At 44.2% G+C, this 27,515-nt stretch overlaps 1 protein-coding gene across 2 annotated transcripts in view; it reads left to right on the top strand.

Annotated features, from left to right (window-relative positions):
* The window catches only part of PLXNA1 (plexin A1), a 551,734-nt gene that overhangs the window by 505,465 nt on the left and 18,754 nt on the right, over positions 1-27,515 (top strand). For both annotated transcript variants that reach the window (XM_030205992.1, XM_030205991.1), the window contains 5 exons: positions 2,068-2,227; positions 9,178-9,281; positions 14,015-14,111; positions 15,962-16,152; positions 21,508-21,677. In XM_030205992.1, coding sequence (XP_030061852.1) covers positions 2,068-2,227; positions 9,178-9,281; positions 14,015-14,111; positions 15,962-16,152; positions 21,508-21,677 — 722 coding nt within the window. The remainder of the gene's footprint in view (positions 1-2,067; positions 2,228-9,177; positions 9,282-14,014; positions 14,112-15,961; positions 16,153-21,507; positions 21,678-27,515) is intronic.

Raw genomic sequence — 27,515 nt, 5'->3', positions numbered from 1 at the left:
ATGACCCAAAGAACACCGTCCCCACTGTCAAGCATGGAGGTGGAAATGTTATGTTTTGGGGGTGTTTCTCTGCTAAGGGCACAGGACTACTTCACCGCATCAATGGGAGAATGGATGGGGCCATGTACCGTACAATTCTGAGTGACAACCTCCTTCCCTCCGCCAGGGCCTTAAAAATGGGTCGTGGCTGGGTCTTCCAGCACGACAATGACCCAAAACATACAGCCAAGGCAACAAAGGAGTGGCTCAGGAAGAAGCACATTAGGGTCATGGAGTGGCCTAGCCAGTCACCAGACCTTAATCCCATTGAAAACTTATGGAGGGAGCTGAAGCTGCGAGTTGCCAAGCGACAGCCCAGAACTCTTAATGATTTAGAGATGATCTGCAAAGAGGAGTGGACCAAAATTCCTCCTGACATGTGTGCAAACCTCATCATCAACTACAGAAGACGTCTGACCGCTGTGCTTGCCAACAAGGGTTTTGCCACCAAGTATTAGGTCTTGTTTGCCAGAGGGATTAAATACTTATTTCCCTCTGCAGAATGCAAATAAATTCATATACTTTCCACAATGTGATTTTCCGGATTTAATTTGTGATGTGCTATCTCTCACTGTTACCAATAACCTACCCTTCAATTATGGGCTGCTCATGTCTTTGTCAGTGGGCAAACTTACAAAATCAGCAAGGGATCAAATACTTATTTCCACCACTGTACACTTAATATTTGTAATGGCTTGGAAAGTCTGATGCTGACTCTGGATGGTATCATGTTTGCCACTTTATATGTTTTTTGTCAGTATGTATTGTTTTCATTTACTTTAGTTGTCAACTATGTACTGTTCTTTTTTGACTCCTTTCCTATAACTTTCTTAACTGTTGTCAGGTAATCTCCATAGAATCTCCTGTGTTCCTAACCAAGCTCAATACTCTCCGCGAGGAAGCTCCACAGACTCTCAAACTACTCACCTCGCTTGATACTCTGTAACCGCTCCCGTTGTTCCATGTAAGCCACATTGAACCTACCAAAATGTGGGAAAATGTGGGATACAAATGCAATAAATAAATCAACCACCCGGAATTGTAGATGGAGTGGGATATCAAATTTTAAATAAATAAATAAAGAGCCCCTGGTTCTCAGCCCACTACTCTAACCATTAGGTTGTTCCTCCATATTAGACCTGCATGTAGAAAATGCTTTTACAAAATTATTCACTGTAGTGTAAGGTGGGCACCTTTTTATCTCAAAGATCCTCTACCCCCCCCCCCCCCCAAACACACAACCCACCACCATTTTTACCCCTTCTTCCTACTATAGTGGAGGAGTGGCCTAGTGGTTAAAGCACTGGGCTTGCAATCCAGAGGTGTCTGGTTCAAATTCCACTACTGCTCCTTGTGATCTTGGGCAAGTCACTTAACCCTCCATTGCCTCAGGTACAAACTTAGATTGTGAACCCTCTTGGGACAGAGAAATATCCAGAGTACCTGAATGTAACTCACCTTGAGCTACTACTAAAAAAAGGTGTGAGCAAAATCTAAATAAATAAATAAATAAATGTAACTCAGCCATTGGAGACAGTCATTTAACTGGAGGCTACAGGGGCGTAGCCAGACCGTGGCAGAAAGGGGGGGGGGGCAGAGCCTGAGGTGGGGGGCACTGTTTAGCCGCCACCCCCCCCCCCGCCACTTTGGACCCCCCCGCCGCCGCCCGCCCCCTGCCCCGCATCAGGTACATTGTTTGCTGGTGTGGGGGTCCTCAATCCCCGCCAGCCGAAAAGTCTTCTTCAGCGCCGGTCGACTTCGGCGCCTTCGTTGTGTGATCATCTGTTTCTGACGCCTTACGTCTGCATGGGGCTACATTTTCAGTATCAGTCCCACAGTTTACCTTTCCACAGTAAAGGCTGGTTTTTCCATGTTCAGATTTAATCTGGATATAAGATCGGTGGTCAGGAAGCTGTGAGGTCAGCAGAAAGGGCTGTTGCCACTGTAATGTGAAAGCAGTTAAGTAGCTGGTGTTTTGCTTGGTTATATAGCCATCTAGTAAAATCTCTTCATTTGTGATGTTCACAGACTCTGAACTGTGTGAACCCTGAGAACGAAAATGCCCCTGAAATCCCTGTGAAGGTGCTGAACTGTGACACCATCACGCAGGTGAAGGAAAAGCTATTGGATGCCGTGTACAAAGGAGTTCCCTATTCCCAAAGACCAAAAGCAGGAGACATGGATCTCGGTAAGTGAGAAACCTTCAGTCATTTCTAAGCAGAATAGCCCCAGCAGCTTCATCAGGGCACATTTCCTGCCCGTATCCCTAATATACTATCGGTAGTCAGGTGCAAGTTGTCTGTGAGCCAGGGGCGTAGCCAGACCTCAGCAGGAGGGGGGTCCAGAGCCCGAGGTGGGGGGACACATTTTAGCCGCTGACCCTCCCCCGTCACTTTTGACCCGCCTCCCGCCACCGACCCTCCCCTGTCGTCACTGCCACTAGTTACCTTTGCTGATGGGGGTCGCCAACCCCTGCTGGCCGAGGTCTTCTTCAGCGCCGGTCTCCGGCGTGTTCGCTGATCTGTTTCTGTGAGTCCTGACTCACAGAAACAGATCAGCGAATGCGGCGCTGAAGAAGACCTCGGCCGGCAGGGGTTGGGGACCCCCACCAGCAAAGGTACCTGGCGGCGGCGGCAGGAGGAGGGTCAAAAGTGGCAGAGGGGCGAAAGTAGAGGGGGCCAGGGCTATATCTGTGGGGGCCCATGCCCCCGTGGCCTCACCTAGCTATGCCTCTGCTGTGAGCCACCATTAAAACACACAGACTGCAGGAGGGGGAGGACACAAGACTCAACCAATCGCCATCATGTTCATGCATATTTGAATGTGGTAATATATTGAGGGGGGGCACGAGTCTGTAGCAGCAAAAAAATACAAACAGGCTGGTGGCACCGTCTAGACTGACCAGTTTTTTGAGGAATGAGCCTGTCAGATGTTTGCAATACTTTAGTTGGTCAGTCTCTTTGCTATATTCTAATTAGTAACCTCTGGGCAGAAAATGAATACAGTTTGGCTGCTGATTTTGTCTTAAGAGTTTTGAGTATTTTTCACAACATCTTCACATTTTTGTAATAGACCTGAAGAGCAAAGACCAAGTAGATTTGGGGACTTAGATGGGGCTGGGCAGGGTTGGAGTATTGGGTCTATCCCCAAGCGGAAAAGAGGCTGGCTGCTTGGGAGTATAGGGAGAGAAATTAAAAAAGATGATGGTGCCCCTATATAAGACTCATTTAGAATATTGTGTACAGTTCTAGAGACCACACCTTCAAAAAGATATAAACAGGATGGAGTCAATCCAGAGGGTGGCCACTAAATTATCAGTGGTCTTCATCTTAAAGCATTATGGGGACAGACTTAAAGATCTCAATATGCAGTGGTGTGCTGGAGCCGGCTCGCAACGGCTCGCAAGAGCCGATTGTTAAATTTTGTACCGACTTGCAAGCTGGTTGTTCCCTAGTGCAAGCCGGCTCTCCCGCCCGATCGCCCGCCTGATCCGGTCCCTCACGTCACCGACCTCACCTGACTCTTCTAATTCTTCGGGGCAGTCTTGCCTGCCCGCTACCAGTGCTGACTCTCCCCTGCCGGTTCGCGCTTTAAAAATGGCCACCGAGACTTCCAGAGGCAGCCTCGCGAGACTTCTGCTGAAGTCTCGGCGGCCATTTTGAAGTGCGAACCGGCAGGGGAGAGTCAGCGGCACTGGTAGCGGGCAGGCAAGACTGCCTGCCCCAAAGAATTAGGAGAGTCAGGTCGGTGAGGGACGGATCCGGAGGGAGGGAGGAGAAGTCGCCGGTGAACAACTCGGGAGGGGTGGCAGGGGAGAGGAGGGTCACTGCTGGACATGGGTGCATGCAGGGCAGGGGAGAGGAGGGTCACTGCTGGGCATGGGTGGATGGAGGGCAGGGGAGAGGAGGGTCACTGCTGGACATGGGTAGATGGAGGGCAGGGGAGGAGGGTCACTGGGTATGGGTGCATGCAGAGCAGGGGGAGAGAAGGGTCGCTGGACATGGATGGAAGGAGGGCACGGGAGAAGAGGGGAGAGAGAAGAAATGCTGGACATGGATGGAGGGGAGGGAAGAGTGAGGAAGGAGTTGAGATGAGGGAAAAGGAAGAGAGGAGAAAAACTGCACATGGATGAAGAAAATAGGCAGAAGCTGAGGACCAGAAATAAATGGAAAGGAAGCCCTGGAAACAGAGTTAAGAGGACAGATAGCAGCAGAATCGGATACTGGGCCAGCATGATCAGAAAAACAGCCACCAGACAACAAAAGTAGAAAAAATCATTTTATTTTCATTATAGTGTTGGAATATGTTCACTTTGAGAATCAGGTGCTCAACATTAAAAGTTTATATTTATTTATTTACTTATTTATGGCATTTTATTGCACATTAAACATGAATTAGATTGGAACCTGGGATCATTTAATATTTTTTTCCTGGAGTAATGCATTGCCACCCCCCCCCCCCCCCCCCTCAGGCTCTCTCCCTGGCTATAGCCAGCTCTGCAATTTGGGGGGAGGGGGCGCGGAGGGGGACGAGGGAGAGAACCTGTTGTTAAACATTTACCAGTACACCACTGTCAATATGTATACTTTGTAAGAAAGGGGAGATATGATAGAGACATCTAAATACTTTTATCCCATAAATGCACAGGAGTTTAGTCTCTTTCAATTGAAAGGAAGCTGTGGAATGAGGAGGCATAGGGTGAATGTGAAAGGGGACAGACTAAGGAGTAACCTTAGGAAATACTCCTTCACAGAAAGTGATGAATTCATGGAACGTACTTCCGGTGGAGGAGGTGAAGGCAAAGACTGTACTGAATTCAAGAGACCTTAGGACAAGTCCATAGGATTTCTAAGGGAGTAATAGGGAGAGTAGATGGCATAGATGGGCAAACTGGATAGGCCGTTTGGTCTTTATCTGCCTTCATTTTTCTCTTTTTCCATGTTTTGTTTCTATTGTTGTGCTTTATGATATATATTTATATACTTTGCTGTGAAGTGCTTTAGTTTATTTTTAAGAAGGAGGGTGGTCAGTGTATTTAAAAATGAAGTGAAATGGCCATAGATGAAGTAAGGCCTGTGGCCTGATTCTATTTAACTTGTATTTGGCACTCATAGCCTGGAAGCTCAGTCAGTGCGACATCGATTTTTATTTGTATACTGATGAGATCCAGCTGTTTGTGTACTTTAGTGAAGAGCAGGAGGCTTGTACGGGCTGTGTGAACAGCTGTTTGAATATGATGGCACTATGGTTTCGAGATAATATGCTGTTCTTGAATATGGACAAGCATGCATGCTGAGCATGATTTCAAGGGTGGGGAATCCATCGTTCTATGTGCTGTGCAGTAAGGGCCAGCGACTTGAGAGGCAGGATTTGTTGGTATCCTTGGGTGTACTACCTTGATGTATGGCTGGATGTGTCAGTGCATATTGACATTATTAGTTGGACATGTTTTTTAACCAGTTCCAATTGATCTGTAAGCTCAGGGCGTTTTAGAGAGGGAGAACTTGTGTATTTTGGTGTCTGTTCTGATAAGGAGTAGGTTGGACTGTGGTAACTCTTTGTTGGATGCCCACAGGTTAGCTTGAGGTTCAACATACAGCAGCAGCCAGGCTTCTCCTCAGTGGTACTAGGTGGGGGCACATAACCCCATTACCGAGGCAATTACACTGGTTGCTGGTATTGTTCAGGGTTCAGTTCCATATGTTTCTTGAGCTTTGCATAGGGTGAACCATCTTATCAGGCTGCTAGACTTCTTTGACAGTGTACGTTCCTCTCAGAGGAGATTTTTGGTGTTGCCTACTCTGCGTGAAGGGCGCTTGTGAGTTCTCTTCAAAGGCCCCTGTGCAAACTTCATCTTCCCTCATAGTCCTTCAAGGTCTGTACAGGGGCCTTTGGAGGGAACCAGTGGAACAAGTGCATTACCCGTTGGTTTAAATGCTTTGTAACCTCTGTGTGCTGCTTTGTCCATGTAATGGATCTGTAGATACAGACCCCCGATGCAGGCATTGTTGCCAAAACATGGGCCTTGTCAGGTTTCATATTAATAAAGTTGTTGCAGATCACCAACTTTCATCCAGGCCTGTCACCTTCTTCAGGCCATTATCTAACAATATACGATTTCCCCTTGCTCAGTGTCAGGGTTTTTATGTACTACCGACCCTTCCAACAAGCACTGCATGGCACTAGCAAGTTGAAGACTCCTTGTTTCCTGCAGTTCATCACCGATGAAACTTCTCTACTACTACTACTATCTTGTTGGGCAGACTGGATGGACCGTGCAGGTCTTTTTCTGCCGTCATCTACTATGTTACTATTTATTTCTATAGCACGACTAAATGTATGTAGCACTGTACTCATTATATGCAGGTACTTTCTCTGTCCCTAGTGGGCTCACAATCTAAGATTTTGGGTTTGTTTGAGTTTTTTTTTTTTTTTTTTTTTGGGGGGGGGGGGGGGTATCAGACAAGGTTTTCAGGATATCCCTAATGAATATGCATGAGAGAAATCTGCATACAATGGATGTAGTGGGCATGCAAATCTTTCTTAAGCATATTCATCAAGGATATCCTGAAAACCTAGCTTGTCTGTAGCCCTCAAGGAGTGAACTTGGACAAGCCTGCTCTAGGCTCTCTATGACAAACTGGATGTACTGAGAAGACCTGTCTCCCTTTTTTAATTCTGTGACAACTGTCAGAAAAAAATAAACCTGCAGGCCATTTTTTAAAATAATGGCAAGCAACTACAATTAGGGTGGAAGTTATTAACGTAAGCTACTGTTAAAAGTCAGGTTATTGTAGCATAAGTTGGGGTATTATAGTGCAGGGTCCCAGGGTCCCACTTTATGGATTGAGACCCTGTGCTAAAGTAACCCAAGTTGATAATTTCTCCCCTTAATCACCTAAATTAGGTACCTTTCTTCAGTAAGGCCCTAAGTTCACTGAAATTATCTGCCAAAAACTAAAGCACTTACATTTAGGCCTCTCATTAAGCAGGTGGAAGGCAATTCACTAACAGGACACCTGGGCTTGGAGGGGAGGATGCACTTAATTTATAAAATACTGTCGCAAATTGTGCAGACGTCTGAGAATACGTTGAAGCTGTGGACATTAATAGGCCTAAAAGATAGTACATGTGGTACGCACATATATGTAGAAATCGCAACTCTGCCCGTGCTTTACCCAGAATCCTCCCCCTGAATATATCTGCTCTAAAGTCACTTACATGTATTTGCTTAAATGTACCTTTACATATGTGGAACAGCGTTTTCCCCTGGATTCTGTAAAGGGCGATCAAATTTGCATGCCCAAATTTGGGTCTGATCCTGAGAGGTGCAGGCAGCTAAATTGGATAATGAGCCAATTAATGCCAAAAATTGGGCGCTAACAATCAATGATTGATGTTAATTGACACCAATTTGGATTTGCTGCCAAAAGGGGGCGTGGTAATTGGCGAGGCATGGGCAGGTTAGGAGTGTTCTGGATAATTTGCGCAATGTTATAGAATACTGGGGATGTGCCAGGATTTACGCCTGCTGAAATCAGGTGTAAATCCTGGCGCCCAAATTTGGCATGCACATCTACGCTACATGGTTTCTGTACAGGTTGCTCAGCCCATTGTGCCCTTTATTGAATAGCACAGGGCGCCGATTTTTTCCAACACACAAATTTGGGCACCATATACTGAGTGTGGTCCTTTATGTGTGTAAAGGTCTTTTTTATAACAACATGAGAATTGCCATATTGGGTCAGACCAAAGGTTCATCCAGCCCAGCATCCTGTTTCCAACAGTAGCCAATCCAGGACACACAAGTACGTGGCAAGATCCCCAAAGGGGCCTTGGTTAATTGGGTAGGACTTCACCCGTGTTTCGTCTGTTTTATAGACACACGTAAGCAGGGGCGTAGCCAGACTTAGGCGGGAGGGGGGTCCAGAGCCCGAGGTGAGGGGGCACATTTTAGCCCCTCCCCGCCATTGTCGAACCCCCCCGCCACCAAATTTGACCCGCCGACAACCCTCTCGACCCTCCTCCCGCCGCCAACCCGCCCCCGCCTACCTTTGCTGGCGGGGGACCCCAACCCCCACCAGCCGAGGTCCTCTTCTTCCCAATCCCGCGCAAGGCTTCGTTCTAGTCTGATGTCCTGCACATACAACGTGCAGGACGTCAGACTAGAACGAATCCTTGCGCGGGATTGGGAAGAAGAGGATCTTGGCTGGTGGGGGTTGGGGTCCCCCGCCAGCAACGGTAGGCGACGGTGGGTTGGCGGCGGGAGGGGGGGTCGAGAGGGTCGTTGGCAGGGGGGTCCAGGGCAAATCTATGGGGGCCCAGGCTCCCGTGGCCCCATGTAGCTACGCCCCTGCACGTAAGCACCTCTGTGTCTTTTTAAAGTATTGACACTAAGTTTTTTTTACAGAATTCAGACCTTCGTTGAAGGTGCAGACATTTCCTCCTGCTCGGGAGCAGACGTTAATGTTAAGGCATAAGTATTTGTGCATATTCGTATTTTTTAAAAGATGCGCATAAAATTTGACTTTACCCACGGTTCACCTAAACTCCTCCTCTCAGCCTGCCTGTTCTGCAACTGCGCACAAGAGGCCTTTAAAATGTTTTACACATGATATAGGTTTGTAAAATTACCCTCCACCTAATGTAAGTCAGTGCAGAGCACTTGGTTCATTCCCCTGACCTGCCCTTCCCACGTTCTCTGCAATTTAATGTAGAAATGCAAAAAAGGAAAGCTAAATCTAGACACTGAGGTTTTTGCTGTGTAATAGTTAAAGGTGAATTGCTGTTATTTTCTCAGCCTTGTTTCATTTTAGTGGTTCTAACGCCATCACAGTCCTTCTCTGAAAATGGATAGGTCTGACTTTGCTCTTTGAAACACCACTGATGGGTCCTGGGTGGTAACAGCGATGGGACTGAGATGCTTAAAGTGGCTGCTGTTCGTAATAATAAAGTTCAGATGTTTGACTCTCCAGCCTCCGAGGGCTGCCTGTGGTTTGCGGGAATCTGGCCTCGGGGGATCTGGTTCTCTCCTCTTCTGTATTTTTGGTTTTGTTTTATTTTGGGCATCTCAACTTGGTGACCTTTAGTAACAGTGCCGATCTTCTCCTCTGTCCTCTCCTTTTCTTTCCTTTCCAGAGTGGCGTCAGGGCAGGATAGCACGGATCATATTACAAGATGAAGATGTGACCACCAAGATAGACAATGACTGGAAGCGGCTTAATACGTTGACTCATTATCAGGTACAGAGCCTGGATGTTTTGCAACAATAAATTAATATGACAGTGCAGAGCGACCCACTCATTCAGGGGTCCTTTTATTAAGGTGCACCGAAAAGTGGCCTGTGCTGGTGTAGACACGTGTATTGGACGCACGCAGGTCCATTTTTCAGCGCACCTGCAAAAAAGGCCATTTTTTTTGTCCGCAAATGGACGTAAGGCAAAATGAAAATTGGCGTGTGTCCATTTTGTGCCTGAGACCTTACCGCCACCCATTCACTTAGCAGTAGGGTCTCATGCGTTAACCGGGCGGTAATTGTCAGCACGCGTACAATGCTGATTACTGTCCGGTTAGTGCTGCGCGCCGGAAAATAGAATATATTTTCCAGCACGCATACTGGACGTGCGTAAAAAATGAAATTACCGCCGGGCCACACTTGCATAGGCACCTACTCAGCTTAGTAAAAGGGCCCCTCAATGCTTTAGTGCCCAAATGTAAGACACGGGTCCAGACTATTTAAGACTATGTTTAAGATGTAATATTGCTAGCAGTTTTGTTGGGGGAGGGGTGTTGGGGGGGAGGGGTTAGGGAGGGACGAGTGGATGAAGGCCCCTGCGTGGGCTGTTATGAGCGAGTTGTGCTTTTGGTTATATTCAGTGTTTGAATATATGTTTGCTGTGTATGCAAATAAATAAAAACATTTAAAGTTAAAAAAAAATGCTAGAACACCAGCACGCACATGTGCGACTTTATACTCGTTCACATAACTGATGCATATGGCTTGCTTATTGAGTACATGCAAGGTTGTGCATGTGGGCGGGGCTCCCTTTTACACTCATTCCGTACATGTGAAAGTTCCACAGTAAGGCACGTGCATTTATGCCTGCTATTGACGTGGTGCCAGTGGGTGCACTGAAATGTAGGCACGGAGATGCCAATTACACCAGTATTCTGTATCAGAATTTGTGTACCCAAATGCCATGATGGAATTAGCACTCTAGACAGTTATAGAATTCCCCCTCCTGACTCTCACAGCCCTGGTCTGATGGGTTTCCTTCTTCAGGTGAAAAGAGTGCAATGGGTAGCTGAAATTTGGACGAGATTTTTAGGAGAGAGGGTAGTAAGAAGGCACTGTCCACAGCTCCTGGGCCTGAAATGCTCATGCTGAATTCTAAGCATCAACTCTGAGCCCAGCATCTAATTTATGATTATAATGTTCTAAGAATCGGACCTCAGCTGAGGCAATCGCTAGGACCTAATCCTGATGCAGCACGCCAAAACATGGGCCATGTTGGTGAGGGTCCTATAAATGGTCTATTCAATTCTGAGAGAAAAGCTAAGTAGGGAGGGTTGGGCTTTTGGTTTTATTGTGGGGGTGTTTTATGTTATTGCTGTATGTTTGTTATTGATTGTTTGATTTGTTTGTTTTATTGTAACCCGCAAGTTTTGTTAAATACTTTCCCAGTACATTTTATTAAGTTTTCTATGAAAAATTAAAATTACATTAAAAATAATTATATATGAATAAAAAAGTGGACCAATAACAGTTAGTGAATCACCAGGTTGTATCTTTGTGTGAAGAGAGTCACTACTCTTACAATCCTAAATTATTTATTTATTTGTTGCATTTGTACCCCACATTTTCCCACCTATTTGCAGGCTCAATGTGGCTTACATAGTACCGTCAAAGACATTTGCCCAGTCGGTGGATAACAAATACAAAGTTGTATAGTGATCGTATGAGGTATAATTAGATGTTGGGATCAGAGTTGATGCTGTTTATATGATTCTCCCTCCCTTAAACATATTGGACAGTTAAAGTTTGTTTCATCCTGATTTCTAATACATTTCTGCCACGCACTGAGGGCCAGATACTATAAATGACGCCACAATTTGAGCATCGAAAAAAAATGAGTGGTGAGCACTGTTCTGTAAATGGCGCTCCAAGTTGGCTGCCGTCTAAAAAGTAGCGCATAGCACTGGGATCTGCGCCCAACTTTTGACATGAGGATTTACACTGACTGAAACCTGGTATAGATCCCCACATCAAGATTAAGCACAGATCCCTCGAATTCTGTATTACTGCACGCACCTGATCCTCCCGTGGCTATGTCCACTTTTCAGTCGTGTGCTGTGAGATTTACTTGCGCATCTTGATAAAATAACACTTAGGAATATGCGTTCCTGAATCAACATTATTGCCAATTAACACCAGTAATTGTTAGCGCCGAATTATTGACACTGATTGGCTCATTAATTAAATTGGGCACGCACCCAAATTTGTGCATGCAATTTTGAGCACTGTATGTACAGTCTGGGGGTAAGTGGCTAATTTTATAAAGTCACTGTCATGCGTTAGTGGCCTGGGTAGATAATTGTGTGTACTTTGCTAGTAGACATGTACTGGGTGGAGCTATGCACCTAAATTAGGACATATGGGGAAAATCCAGTGCTTATTTCTAGGATAACTACTACTACTACTATTTGACATTTCTAAAGCGCTACTAGGGTTACGCAGTGCTGTACAAAGCAGCATAAAATATATTCTACTGTTTTGGGATCTTTCCAGGTACTTGTGACCTGGGATGGCCACTGTTGGAAATAGGGTACTGGGCTTGATGGACCTTTGGTCTGTCCCAGTGTGGCAATACTTATGTACTTGGGATTCTGAATGGAATCTTGCTGCTCTTAGGGGTTCTACATGGAATGTTGCTACTCTTTGGGGTTCTACATGGAATGTTGCTACTCTTTAGGATTCCAGAATCTTGCTATTCTTTGCAGGTCTACATGGAATGTTGCTTTTGGGTTTCTGCCAGGTACTTGTGACCTGGGATAGCCACTGTTGGAAACAGGGTACAGGGTTTGATGGAGCTTCGGTCTGTCCCAGTATGGCAAACGCTTATGTTCTTATTCTCCTCGACAGGTGTAAATGTCTGCACCTGTAAGGAAGGCATGATTTCTGCTGCTTACACTCATGTTTTATGAAGACACATAGATGCATGGCTGTCTTTGTCAAGTAGCACTTAAGTAGGCATCTACTTGCTTTCTTAAATGAGGCCCCCCCCCCCTTATAAATTTATCTTCTAACCCCCAAATTCTATATATGGCGCCTTAAGTTGTGCATGCTAATTTGACCACATGGCCAAATTGCATGCACAACTTAATTCATTAACAAGCCAATCAGCGCTGATAATTGGTACTTAAATTAGCTTCACTAATTGGCTTTAATTAGAATTTACACACATAACTTTCTAGGCATCTTCTACAGTGCGGTGCCCGTAAATTCTGATGCCCACCGTTGAAAAGGGGGCGTGCCCTTAGATATGGAATGGGCAGGTTGTGGGAGTTTCAAAAAACTATGTGCAATATTATAGAATACACCCGATCTGCGCCTAACTTAAGCGCAGCTATTTAGGCCTGGATTTAGCTAGCCTGAATTGGTGTGCTTACATTTTAGTTGGAAGCATGGCACCTAGGCATATTCTTTAACCTACACCTAACTTTAGGTGTAGTTTATAGAATCACGCTAACCGTGTGGTTTTTCGGCTCCAATTTTTAAGATGTCATTTATAGAATTTGGCCCTAAGTGAATGTGGCTTTTAACCTGGAAACTGAGTAGATGTAAGCAGCAAGGCATCGATTAGCCTTCTCTTGCCAGGTAACCGCTGTTAAGTCCGTCATTTTACGTCTGCAGTGTGATTCTACTGGTCTAACAGTGACAGATGGGCAGCCAGGTGGTGGGGGGGAGGAGTTCATATTTGCTGACACTTCCCATAGCTGCATGTGCTTCTCAGTACCTACTGATTAGAGCAGTGGGCCGAGAACCAGGGACCCTAACGTTCAAATGTAGATGTTTAGTTTATTTTTATTTATTTAACAACATTTATATCACACCCATCCAACCATCTGAGCTGGTTACAATAAAACAAAGAAACCAACAACAATGTCATGCAATAACAATAACTTACATATTCTTTGAAAACCCTAAAAACAACCCAAACCCTTAATAAGACCCACCAAAAGCCTTTCAAAACAAAAAAGCCTTCAACTGCTTTCTAAACAATACATAAGAAGAAACCTGCCGCAAAGACAAAGGAAGAGCGTTCCACAAATGGGGACCAACCGCTGCAAAAACATGAAAACGAATCGCCTCTAACCGAACCTGTTGAAATGAAGGAACAACCGACAACGCTTGGGCCTGAGACCAAAGTAACCGAGAAGGACAATACGAATGTAATCTTTGCACTAGTTCCTTCAGGGCTTCATCATGTAAAGCCTTAAACACCAGTGCCAAGGTCTTGAACTCTATGTGCCGTTCAATAGGTGGCCAATGCAATGCCTGCAACATTCCAGTTAGCGGTTTGTTATTGTACCATTGGAATCAAATTTGTACACTTGTGTAATTTGAGTTGTCAATACAGAAAAGATACAAAAACTAAGTGGAGGATCCAACACAAGCCAGAGGAGAGTGAGTAAGAACTAGGAGAAATGGTGGTTTTCCACATCTAATTCACTTTTTTGCCCTGGGGGTGGTTTTGTCAGTGTTTATAATTTAAAACGTAAAAGCAGAAGCCTTTGTTGTTTATATTGTTTCCAGTGTATTCGATGCTGGTGAGGGAGGAGGAAGAGTGTGAATGGCCAAAATGCCCCCCTGCCCCTCTCCTCACAGTATTATGGATCTAATGTAATGTTTTCTGACACTGTGCAGCTAGGTATGTCTTGTGTTCATGTCCTAATCAATATATTATATTTTTAGGTAACCGATGGATCCTCTGTAGCACTGGTACCCAAGCAAAATTCAGCCTATAACATCTCCAATTCTTCAACCTTCACAAAGTCACTCAGCAGATATGGTGAGTAAACAGGTCTGCTAAACCCTTGTCTAGACCAGCACCATCTCTGTCTCTCTCAGATTGATAACCATCCTTATCATAGAAAACCTCAGGGGATTTTACAATAAAAAAACATAAATCCGAAACTTTAAAAAATGATCCCATCAAGCCCCAATCAGTTCCAGCTCACTCTATGAGCATTTCCCCAGTTTTATAATACAAAAATATCCTGATTCCAGCAATTCCCAGTTCTCTCAACTAACCTTTCTCCTTCCTTCTCATCAACTGCGCAGTTCAAGGTCAGAACATTCACCTTCTTTCCTGGACTCGCTCCGACCCCTTGAATATTACGGTCCTCCTCCAGCAAGGCTCATAAGAAGCCTTCTGAAAAACTTATAACATATCAAATCTTATATGCCGCATCAAACCAAAGGCTCAGAATGGTTTGCAACAAGGTAAAAAACAAACGTCAATCAAAAAAAAAAAAAAAAGCAAAAGTCCACAGAAATGCTAGAGATAAAAAGCATTAAATACAAATTTAAAAGACATATCTAGTAAACATCCCAAATTTAAGTAATTTGCGAAACCTCGGATAGTTTTGATCGAATTTCAAAAGGCAGACCATTCCACATGGGGGAACTGCTGCAAAAGTAAAGAGTCTCTTTGTGGATGAAACTAACCTTGGTTTAAGAAAAGGAGGGAAGTGTAACTTATTAGCCCTAGTTGCCATTTTAAAAGGTTATACAGCAATTAAAGAAGATAAATATTCTGGACAAAGACTGCTCCATTATTTGATAGCAAAGGTAAAAGATCTACAAACTGAAATGTTTGCCCTGCATGTACTGGTACCTCAAGGAGCAAGAGAGGCCTGGGGCTCATCCAGAAACCTGACCAGCATTTATTCTCAGCATTGGTCACATCTCTATGGTCTCCCATCTGGAAGTTGAAATAGCTGATGAACCACATTGGCCAGTACTTGCCATAGAAGCCCACAGGCATCGATTGTATCCATTCTCACCAGCTCAAGCTGGATAAAGATGTGCCCTTTACCAGCCTTTGCAAAACAGGAATTTGGTTGAGTTGTGGGATTTTTTTTTCTCTTGTTTAGTTTCTTTCAAGGACTTTCTAGAGGTCGATTCGATTTTCTCAATTTAGCATCTAATTAAAGCATAGGAATTCAACACAAATCAAGGGAAATTTATTGTGATGCTAAAATTAATTGCATATCAAACATAATTGGCTTTAAAATGTCACAGCTCCAGTAGAGCAACCGCCCGGGGCACCTAGATTTGCATTATTTGTTAAAATAATTGTGTGAAATAAGTAATTTTCTTTAGTGTTTCTATTTTTGTGGCATAGGGTGGGGTACAGAGTGAATGAATTAGAGTCGGAGAGGGTGGGGGTGGGGGAGTGGATGGGTCTCTGTAATCCCTGACACAGGTCTACTGAAGTAGAAAAACACATGGTATAATCTATAATCATTAACAGGACATCAAAAATAATCTGTGCCTATTAGTGAATCCTCAAAACATACCAAAGAATATAAGATACTTAACATTTATTATGTGTTCAGCATCAAACATCTCCATGTTTCTACTCTGAGGTGATTCTCAGTACTAGCAAACTCTGTCCCTCCCTCCTGGGAGTTGGGAGTAAACGGTTAATAAGATAACTGACCTTGAAGATCGTTTGAAGGTCTGCAGAACACTATTGATAGGAAACACGGCCCCTTCTTCCTCCCTTAGTAACGGGGGGGGGGGGGGGGGGAAGCGTAAACATTTTCTTACGTCAGTACTGGTTGTTGATATGATGCTTCCAGGATCTTTCCTAGCGGAGTGTGTTTAATTAGCTTTATGCTGTATTATCCCTAGAGAGCATGCTGCGAACCGCCAGCAGTCCAGATAGTCTGCGCTCACGGACACCAATGATCACGCCAGACCTGGAAAGCGGCACCAAGCTCTGGCATCTGGTAAAAAACCATGACCACCTGGACCAACGGGAAGGTGATCGAGGCAGCAAGATGGTCTCGGAGATCTATCTGACTCGTCTCCTGGCCACCAAGGTAAACAGCAGCAAACTGGGGTATCATTCAGAATGGGGTCATTGCATAGACAGATGAATGTTAAGTTTGTGCTGGCAAAGCAATCTAAAACTTGTCGTCTTGGAATTACGTCTCCCTAGACATAATCCCCAGGATTCTGTATATGACGCCTCAATTTCTGCGTGGAAATCGAGTGTTCTATAACAATGTGCATAGCTTAATTGGTTAACTAGCTAATCAGTGCTGTTAATTGGCTGTTAAGCAATTAGCAGCACTAATTGGCATTAATTGAGATGTTTACACGCACAACTCACTAAGGGGTTCATTTTCAAAGCACTTAGGGGTCCTTTTACAAAGTGGCGGTAAGCCCAACGCGGGCTTACCGCTCGCTAAAATGGAAGTACTGCCGCAGCAGCCCAATGGTAGTTCTCGCCTCCAGTGCATGCCATTTCACACAACACAAAATGAAAGTATAGCCAGCAAGACATCTCTACTGGTGTATAGGAAAAATGAGACCCCCCCCCCATCCGAGTTCAATCATTATATGTCACATGCCACAGCCAAAAGAGAACAGGTGGACAGACAACAGGCCCAGTCCCTACGGTCTCTGGGAAGATATATCCTACTAATGCGTAGCCGAGCACACTTCCCATTCCAAAGATAAGCATTTAATAATTTAGTCAACTGCCAGTCTTGAGAAACACTAAGCACCAGAGAGAGCATCTGGCATATGCAGAGCCAACGGGGCAGCGTAACCATATTATATAAAGCAACCTTCCTCGTCAAAGAAAGAGCATAGGTTTGCCAGGCTTTCAGCCTACTCTTAGTGTCCGCAAACAGAGGGTCTAAATTGTATGTAAAACAAAAGCAAAGGGAGTGGAAAAGTCCTTCCACAGCGAACAAACGAGCAGCAAACAGGGTGGAGGGATGGTCCAGGCTTTTATGTGATTGTTTAGGGAGCATAAACCCTTTGGAAGATCATTGACTCCTGTTCATTCTTTGGAACATCCCTCCACTCTAAATTGCATGTGCCAAGCTGCATCAGATTTTTGCAGTATGCTAACGCCCAAGTATTTGATGGTCGGGATCAACCCAAGTTAACGGGAATGGCCCACCCAGTTTATACACACAGAGGCCTGTAATGGCAATGCTACAGATTTGTGCAAATTCAATTTAAAGCCAGAATAATAAATGCCTGAACCCTGCAACACAACAAAACCAAAGCTCGTAATGGTCATAAACTAACTCTTCTGTTCCTCTTCATGATGCCTTAATGTGTCTGTACACATGAACCTTATTCGACCACAACACCTTATTGTATTTGTTTCTCTACCGGTGTTGGCGAACGCCTTCATGGTATTATGTAAGCCACATTGAACCTGCAAAAAGGTGGAAAAATGTGGGATACAAATGTAACAAATAAATAAAACTCATCTACTATGCTTAGGAGTCGCTGCAAAATGCGCCGAGAATGGGATAGTGTAAGTATATAAGCAATGGATTAGATTAGAACTTGTCCAAACCTTTTTTTTAAACCCACATATATGCTAACCACTGTTACCACATTCTCTGGCATCGAGTTCCAGCGCTTAACTATTCTTTGAAAAAAGTATTTCCTCCTATTTGTTTTAAAAGTACTTCTGTATTGAGTGTCTTTGTAAGTTTTACCAGTGGTCAGAGCCAGCATTACTGACTCCATACTTACTGCTTTAACTGGGTCGTGCCTAACTTCTCTTGCGATAGAAGTGGTATATTAAATAAAACCAAACCTTAACCTTAACGAATCAGAGAAAATGTTTCTTCACTCAATCTGTAATTAAACTCTGGAATTTGCTGCCAGAGAATGTGGTAAAGGCGGTTAGCTTAGCAGGGTTTAAAATGGGTCTGGATGGCTTCCTAAAGGAAAAGTCCATAGACCTTTATTAAAATGGACTTGGGGAAAATCCACTGCTTATTTCTGGGATGAGCAGCATAAAATGTATTGAGCTTTTTTGGGATCTTGCCAGGTATTTGTGACCTGGATTAGCCACTGTTGGAAACAGGATGCTGGCCTTGATGGAGCTTCGGTCTGTCCCAGTGTGGCAATACTTATGTACTTATGAAGCCTCACTCCTGCCACAGTGCCGTGTGCCACGTGTGGGATGGTAGCGGCACAGGTACCACGTACTCAGAAGAAATCCTAGGGGAACAAAGAAAATGACTTTTTATTAAAATGCAGTTTTCCCCCATGTGGGTCTGTAGTGCAGTACACTCACCAGGGGAGGGGAAATGCGATTACAACTGCCTGCTTTCTGAAGCCCACACTGAGTAATCATTCCAATCGGCTCACCCGGTTACTGAAGATCAGCTGTAATGTTTCATGTGTCAGTTTCCACATCTGCAGTGGCCACGATAAGATGCAGTAGTTGGAATGCGCCAGATCAGCAAGTTACAGTGAAGCTTTGGGTGCCTGAATTATGAATGAAGGTCATTCAGTTCAGGAATCTTAAAAGTGGAACCTTTTGACTTCGTGGAAATGAGCACTTGACCAGTCTTACCCTTAACTCATCTAGGAGGCCATTTGATTTTTCTCCTTTCGCAATTTTCTTCATCTCCAGAGTATACTGGGTAATTGGGGTGCCGTTTCCCCTGTGCTATACGGTATCTGCAGTTCTGGAGAACAAGGATCCACTGTCAAGCTGGGAATGGGTACAGCAAAGGTAGTTTTTCCTTCTGATGCTGTATAGAAAGATCAGGACATTATAAACAAAATGTAAAGATTTGGAACATGGTGGGTCAGGAGAACTCTGATTACCTTGAAAGCTTTGATCTCAAGCGGAAGAACTGTCATGAGACCAATGGGGGGGGGGGGGGGGGGGTGGAAGACATCAGGCAAAAGATCGGGCGAAAAGAAAAGCTTGCTGGATGTGTTTTCAGAAGTTTAGGTATTGTGTATGAGAGAGAGCAAGAGACAGAGGAAAGCAGAAAACGTTCTGGGGCAACATAAAAAAAAAATAGTCAAAATTTGGAAACTTTACAAGCAAAAAGAGAAGCATGGCACAGAGAGAACGGGTGCATCAGTTTTCCCAACCTTTGTTGATAATGAACAGCAAGCTGCAAAAACTTTTAATTAAGGCGTTTTCAGGTACACACTTTCTTGATGGCAACGCTTGAGCTTCTTGATGGGTCTTTCAGATTTAACACCAGTGACAGTCAACAAAACACTAATTGTCACTGGCTGAATATTAGGCCTGTTGTTTTTGTGTATATAAAAAATATGAGGATTGTTTTAAAAATGTAGTCATGCATGCCATGGAGAGAAGGCAGGGAAGGGGAGGTATGATAGAGATATTTAAACACACAGAAAGCAGGCTTCTTTCATCCTCATCCCATGATCCCTTGTTCTGGAATTTCCTGTCCATTGAAAGGAGTAATTTAGGAAATACTTCTGTACAGAAATGGGTGGTAGATAGATGTGTGTAACAACATCCCAGCAGAGGTGGAGATGAGAACTGTTTCTGAATTGAAGAAAGTGTGAGACGAGCTCTGAGGGAGAGTTTGTAAGTTGATCGGGAAGTGTGGACAGACAAGCAATGAGCAGTGTTGTTTATCTATTTATTTGTTACATTTGTATCCCACATTTTCCCACCTATTTGTAGGCTCAATGTGGCATACATAGTACCGGAGAGGCGTTTGCAGACTCCGGTGTGAACAAATACAAAGTGATGTTGTGGTAAGATAAAGTTCATGTGGCACAGCCACATTAGGGCATCATATAACGGAAGAGTTGTGTTATGTCCATTACGTACTTTAGTTTTGTTGTGTTGCAGAGATCAGGCATTTACGTTGGATCGGTAGGGTATGCCTTTTTAAACAGGTTAGTTTTTAGTGTTTCCCGGAAGTTTAGGTGATCGTACGTAGTTTTCAAGGCTTTTGGTAATGCGTTCCACAGATGTGTGCTAATGTAGGAAAAACTGGATGCGTAGGTTGATTTGTATTTGAGTCCTTTGCAGCTTGGGTAGTGCAGATTTAGGTACGTTCGTGTAGATTCGGATGTGTTTCTAGTTGGTAGGTGGATCAGGTCTGTCATGTATCCCCGGACTTCACCGTAGATGATTTTCTGAACCAGAGTACAGATTTTGAAAGCAGTGGGAGCCAGTGTAGTTTTTTGCGGAGGGGTTTTGCGCTTTCAAATTGCGCTTTTCCAAAGATAAGCCTAGCTGCTGTGTTTTGAGCGGTCTGAAGTTTCTTTAAGGTTTGTTCTTTACATCCTGCATAGATTCCATTGCAGTAGTATACATGGCTTAGTACCATTGATTACCAGGTTGCGAAATGTTTCCCTGGGGAAGAATCTGTGTTTCTGTACTGTTATAGCATATGCAGTGTTCGATATCCTAAATAGGGAGATATTTGAAATGTGAATCATGAGTAGATTTCATTGACCTGAGTGTTAAATCCCTGTCTCCACTACTTCCTTTTGTTTGCACTAATAGGCAGATTAATTTCCATGACTATTGAGGAAAGGTGGTGCATATGTGTGAGGGTATAAAAAGTGTCTTCCCCGCAGTAGCGTAGCCAGCGATTAATTTTTGGGTGAGCCTGGAGGTGGACTGGATGGGCACAGACCTCTTTCCTCTCCACTGTCCACCGCCCGCCCGCCGCCACCACATTTTGTGTCCACCCGCAACCGCCCCCTGTACTGACCTGAAGCGCGTTCTCCCTCCAATCCAGCACCGGCGATCATAGCCAGCCTTCTACCACGTCCAGTGCGTGTCGTCTGAGCTTCTTCTCAGGCGCGTCCCGCCTACTCTGCAACTTCCTGCTGGACGTGGTAGAAGGCTGGCTATGATCGTCAGTGCTGGATTGGAGGGAGAACGTGCTTCAGGTCAGTGCAGGGGGCTGTCGCGGGCGGGGCGGGCCTGTAGCAAAAGTGGGTGGGCCTGGGCCCATCCAGGCCCACCCGTGGCTACGCCCCTGCTTCCCCGGCCTCCTGTCTCCCATAGTGGCTAATGCAGGTCACTAAGGACCAGATCCTAATGGGGAGATTCATTCCCTGTTACTTTGGTTCCTTATCCTGAAGTAGGATCAGGTGAGCATTGAGGTACTAACTTTTTTTCCTTTTCTGATTTTACTGAGAATGTAAAAAAAGAACAAGGGTGGAAGAATACCACATCCAAATGACCAAACAAGGGAATAAGAGCTTCAATAAACTTATTCTGAAGCTCTTATTCCCTTGTTTGGACTGGTCATTTGGATTTGGTATTCTTCCACCCTTGGCCTTTTTTGCTTCTATTTCTGTGGAAGATGTGAACCCCCCCCCCCCCCCCCCCCCTCTCCTTCCTGCTTCCAAGACTCTGACCACATTTCTCCCCTGTCTGTTTTTTTTTTTCCCACCAGGGCACATTACAGAAGTTTGTTGATGACCTGTTTGAAACAATCTTCAGCACCGCTCACCGCGGCAGTGCCCTGCCTCTTGCCATCAAGTACATGTTTGATTTTCTTGACGAGCAAGCGGACAAGCATCAGATCACGGATTACGATGTCAGGCACACCTGGAAGAGTAACTGGTAATTCAGAGAGAAGTGGCAGGATGGGATTATAATGGGTTGGATGTTGCAGGTCTGTCATGCTTAATTTTGGTGATGGAAGTCATATTGCTTGTAATAATAATAATACCAAATTGTTTTTCTGCAATTTTCTGAGTTGGTGGCTGTCAAGGCAGAACACAGACCTGAATACCCTTTGCTTACTTTTTTTATTTTATCCGGCGATCGTAAATGAATAATCCACTTCCTTCTCTTGACCTAAACAGCCCTCTGGAAGTGCATCCTCACAGTCTGGTTTTAAGTACTTGTGTTATGGAAGACAGACTACTTGCAGAACTGAATGAGGCATTTTCAGGCGTGGCTTTGAAATTTACCCTAATGAGATTGAAGGGGGGCAGACTCAAGAAAAACATCAGGAAGTATTTTTTCACGGAGAGAGTGGTGGATGCTTGGAATGCCCTCCCGCGGGAGGTGGTGGAGAGGAAAACGGTAACAGAATTCAAACATGCGTGGGATAAACATAAAGGAATCCTCCTCAGAAGGAAGGGATCCCCAGAAGCTTAGCCGGCGGTGGGAGGCAGGGCTGGTGGTTGGGAGGTGGGGATAGTGCTAGGCAGACTTATATGGTCTGTGCCAGAGCCAGTGGTGGGGGGCGGGGATAGTGCTGGACAGATTTATACAGTCTGTGCCCTGAAAGAGACAGGTACAAATCTCAAGGTAAGGTATACACAAAAAATGACACATGTGAGTTATCTTGTTGGGCAGACTGGGTGGACCATGCAGGTCTTTTTCTGCTGTCATCTACTATGTTACTATATATGAAACACAGAAGAAACGAACATGGCTGCAGTGGTAAATATTTAGAAATAAAAGTCAGATGGGCAGACTGGAGAGGCCGCATGGTTGTTATCTGCCATTATGTTCTGTGTTTGTAATACATCAGTACTAAATGTGACTCTTTATTAAGCTAACTTTTAATAATTATACATAGTCCTTTCATCGGGTCAGTTCAGACAGCAACTCTGAAGCTAAGCAGAAATGCTTTAATGTTATCTAGTAAATGATATCAACTGTAACTTGTTCATTAACCTTGATTTTTAAAGCAGTGAAGATATGATCTATGAACTGACTGCATTGCTACAGTTTGTATGAGGTGTTTCAAGAGATCAGTTATCTTGACCTGGCAGGAATTTTACCCCTATTTTAGGTCTACCCCTCCCCACCTGTACACCACTTAAATAAGAACATAAGAATAGCCATACTGGGTCAGAACAATGGTCCAGTATCCAGTTTCCAACAGTGGCCAATCCAGGTCACAGTACCTTTCAGAAACCCAAACAGTGGTAACATTCCGGAATCCCAAAGCGTATAAACATTCCGGAATCCCAAAGAGTAGCAAGATTCCATGCTATCAATCCCAGGGACAGCAGTGGCTTCCCATGTCTGGGGCCAGGAGGACTGACGTTCTTCAAGACCTGATAACCCTGTAGCAATGATAAGTAGTAGTATTTCTAAGTGTCCCATCCCCTACGGGTGTGAACACCACCTTTATGACATTTTTCATTCAGCCAGGGAGCAGAAGCCCTTATGGGGGGAATTCTATATACGGTGCCTAAAAAATCCACATGGAAAACATTTTTGACTAAGTATTATTCTATAAGTGGTGCCTAAATTTAGGCACGGTATGTAGAATACACTTAGTTGATATCCCAGCGCCTAAAACTACGCACATCCATTTACAGCAATGAAAACATGGCATAAATCCTGGCATATAGATTTAGGCACACTGGGCCATATTCTGTAACTATGTGTTTACATTTTGGAATGCCTACGAAATGCCCATTTCTCCACCCATAACCACACCCTTTTCTGTGCATGTTAGAAGTTAGCGCACTGCGTTACAGAATATGCTTAACAAACTGTGCGCGTAAATTCTAATTATTGCCAATTAGTGCTTATTCTTGCTTGTTAAGTGCTGTTATCAATGCTGATTGGCTTGTTAAGCCAATTAAGTTACGTGCATTTTTACATAATACGCTTGTATTTCAGTGTGGATCTCCAGGCGTGCTATATATGTAAGGATTAAATCTGGAACCTTATGGGGTGGAAATACCATTTGAGCCACTAGGCCAACCAGAAGAGCTTTCTTGGTGATAGAAAGAGCAGGAGAGAGAAATTGTGGGTATAGAGTACAGGTACTTGCTAGAGGAGTCTGTTAATTCAATCATTTGAATGGTCTTCCTGTTTGGTACGACTATGCATGGAAATTTTTGGCTCATTTTTAGATCATGTTTGGATTTTGTGGCTAATTTTTGAATATTATTTTGGTTTCTTCTAGAAATTAATACGTATAAAATGTGATTGACACAAACAAAAACATTTTAACACCTGTAAATGGGGGGAAGGGGGTGGGATTTGATATACTGCCTTCCTGTGATTACAATCAAAGCGGTTTACATATTATATGCAGGTATTGGAGCAACGGAGGCTTGAGTGACTTGCCCAGAGTCACAAGGAGCTGCAGTGGGAATCAAAACTAGTTCTCAGGCTGCTGCACTAACCATTAGGCTACGCCTCTACTCCAAGTGCATTAATTTGAAGGTTGTGTGCATATAAACTTGATTTAGTGTACATTCTTTATGCACATAAAACTTTCCAAAATGAAGCTGCAAACTGAATACACATCACATATATTTTGGCTCTGTATTTCTGACAAATTTCATTTTCCTCTTGTCTGATTGCATTAGGTTGGCGCGTGAGGTACACTTGTAAGAGTACCCCACGTTCTGGGAAGCCCAGCCATGATGGCTGTGTTTGGGTTTACAGTGAGAGACTCTCTGCAGACATTAGCGACTGCTGTTGAAATGTCTCCTCACCCAGAACATCCAGATGCCAGAAACCATCCGCCGCTTCCTTCCCCCAGATTCAAAACTGCAGACGAAAGGCAGCGATGCCCTTTGGCATTCTCCTTTAAATTGTTCAGCCTGGTTGCCTGTGTTCCTCTGGTTTTCCAAGCTTGGGGTACATCCCTGTATCTGACATTCATAATGTGGCAGCCAAATTGCTTTTATATACTTGAGTAACTGCAGTCAATTAGCAGGGGAGAAAACGGAAGAAAACAATTTCTTTCTTAAATGGAGATGTGAGTTCTCCAGAACACTTGGACTGATTTATAACTTTGCTTTGTATATTAAAGAATTATGGAGGGGGAAAAGACTGAATTCCAAAGGGTCTGGGGATGTTAATTCTTGAATACTAATGATTCCAGATATCTCTAGGTGCTAATCCCTCAGTAGAGTTAATTTATTTTTGTGTTCTCTTCACTGACTCTATTATAAGGCAGCGGGATGGGTGTTTTTTTGTATGGAAATTCATCTTTGGAAGCCAGGCCCTTCCCCTGTTCTGCAGAGAGACCCAACACATGGAGGCCAAAGAACACAGTTAGAATTTAGGAAGCCTCCTTGAATGTGGGTTCTCTGCTGACCCAGACAAGATCTTTGACCCTGATATTAAAAAAAAAAAAAAGCTGGGCTCCTACTAAAACTGTGCTTTATTGTCAGCCAAACTTATAAGCCAAAGTTTTCAGTTGAAAATGCTTCTTTTAGTTTACTTATAAATTTAGATATGCCATTCATTTGCGTAGAAATGTGAACCCTAGAGTTGAAAATCAGTTCTAAACTCCTAAATCCATCTCTGTTGCCACCCAGTATACACCTAAATTTAGGCGTTAAGGGGTAAATTCCTTAAATGGTGCTGAAATTTAGGTGCCAAGATGGTGCGTGCTGAGCGTGACTTTTATAACGGCAGTTCCAACAGAAACTATCATTATAGAACTACCCTGTTCCCACTAAGCTGAGCAGGAGGTCCTGTAACTGCCTCACTGCCAGCGGGGGTGGGGGGGTGGGGGCAGTACTTCAATATTGCATTTTCAATCACCAGGGACAGATGGGTTCCCTGGAATCCTACAGAGCTTGCATGGCCTTCACTATTGAAAATGTGATAGTGAAACAGCACCCCCCACTGGCAGGACTGCAGGTGGAGGACTCCTGCTCAGCTCAGAGGGAACAATGGCCCCTAACCTTAGGCACAAGTTATTTTATTATATCAAATTGTGGTGTAAGTGCTGGCAGTTAGAATGCATACCCCCCGGATTCTATACCTAGATTATATACCCCGCCTCCCAACCACCAGCCCCCCCCCCCCCCCCCCCAACCGGCTCTGCCACCCAATCTCCGCTAAACTTCTGTTCAGAAGAAAGGGATCCTCAGAAGTTTAGCGGAGATTGGGTGGCAGAGCCGGGGGGGGGGGGGGGGCTGGTGGTTGGGAGGCGGGGCTAGTACTGGGCAGACTTCTACGGTCTGTGCCGTGAGGATGGCAGATACTAATCAAATATACTACTCAATTAGTGGCTTATTTAAAACAAATTCGTATAAGGTACCGCAGTTATGCACAGTATATAATTCTCAGGTACCCAACTAGACTCAGATATTGGAATTCTTCAATAAGAAAATTTCACATAAGCATTCTTCAGAAAAACATTTTTCACTTTCATTAACACATTTTATAGTGACCTCAGCGGTGTTCATCGCCAACAAGATTTTTTTTATGGCAATGCAAACAGCACCCACCTCTTCATTGGTTCACTTAATTATATTTCTCAATTTTTTAGATTTTTATACTGTATTGTATTATTTAACTTATGTTTTAGATCGGACCCAGGGGTTTTACTGTCCGACATGCATGTTTCGCTCAGAAGCGAGCTGTCTCAAGGACATTCCCCCCAATACTAATCAAGGTCAGGTATACACAAAAGGTAGCACATATGAGTTTATCTTGTTGGGCAGACTGGATGCACCGTGCAGGTCTTTCTCTGCTGTCATCTACTATATATATATATATATATATATATATATATATATATATATACACTACTACTACTTAACATTTCTAGAGCACTACTAGGGTTACGCAGCGCTGTACAAATGAACAAAGAAGGACGGTCCCTCCTCAAAGGAGCTTACAATCTAAAGGACGAAATGTGAAGTTGGGGCAGTCTAGATTTCCTGAGTAGAGGTGTAGTGATTAGGTGCTGAAGGCAACATTGAAGAGGAGGGCTTTGAGCAATGATTTGAAGATGGGCAGGGAGGGGGCCTGGCGTATGGGCTCAGGGAGTTTGTGCCAAGCATGGGGTGAGGCGAGGCAGAAAGGGCGAAGCCTACAGTTGGCATGGTGGAGAAGGGTACTGAAAGGAGGGATTTGTCTTGAGAGCGGAGGTTACGGGTAGGAACGTAAGGGGAGATGAGGGTAGAGAGGTAAGGAGGGGCTGCAGATCGAGTGCATTTGTAGGTTAGTAGGAGAAGCTTGAACTGTATGCGGTACCTGATCGGAAGCCAGTGAAGTGACTTAAGGAGCCTAAATCTAAGCGTATTCCATAACATTGGCTTAACAAGCCAATAAACATTGCTAACAGCACTTAAACAATAATGAGCACTAATTGGCAATAATTAGAATTTACGTGCATAACTCACTTAAGCGTATGCTGGAATGAACTGCACCTAAATTCTTAAAATGCGCAGTTCAAATGGGGTGTGGCTATGGGTGGGGAAATAGGCATTCCTAAATTTTCACACATTGCTATAGAATATGGCCAAGTCCGTGTAAATCTACATGCAGGGATGTACGCCATGTTTTCACTGGTGTAAATGGAGGTGTGTAGTTTTAGGTGCTGGGATGTCAACTAAGCGCATTCTATATACCACGCCTAAATATTATAGAATACACTTAGGCAAAAATAATTTCCATGCGGATTTTCCAGGCACCATATATAGAATCTCCCCCGTAATCCCTAGTATTTCATAA

This window comes from Microcaecilia unicolor, chromosome 6, assembly GCF_901765095.1.
Source record: "Microcaecilia unicolor chromosome 6, aMicUni1.1, whole genome shotgun sequence".
Lineage (NCBI taxonomy): Eukaryota > Metazoa > Chordata > Amphibia > Gymnophiona > Siphonopidae > Microcaecilia > Microcaecilia unicolor.
This window is presented reverse-complemented; position numbering and strand designations above follow the sequence as displayed.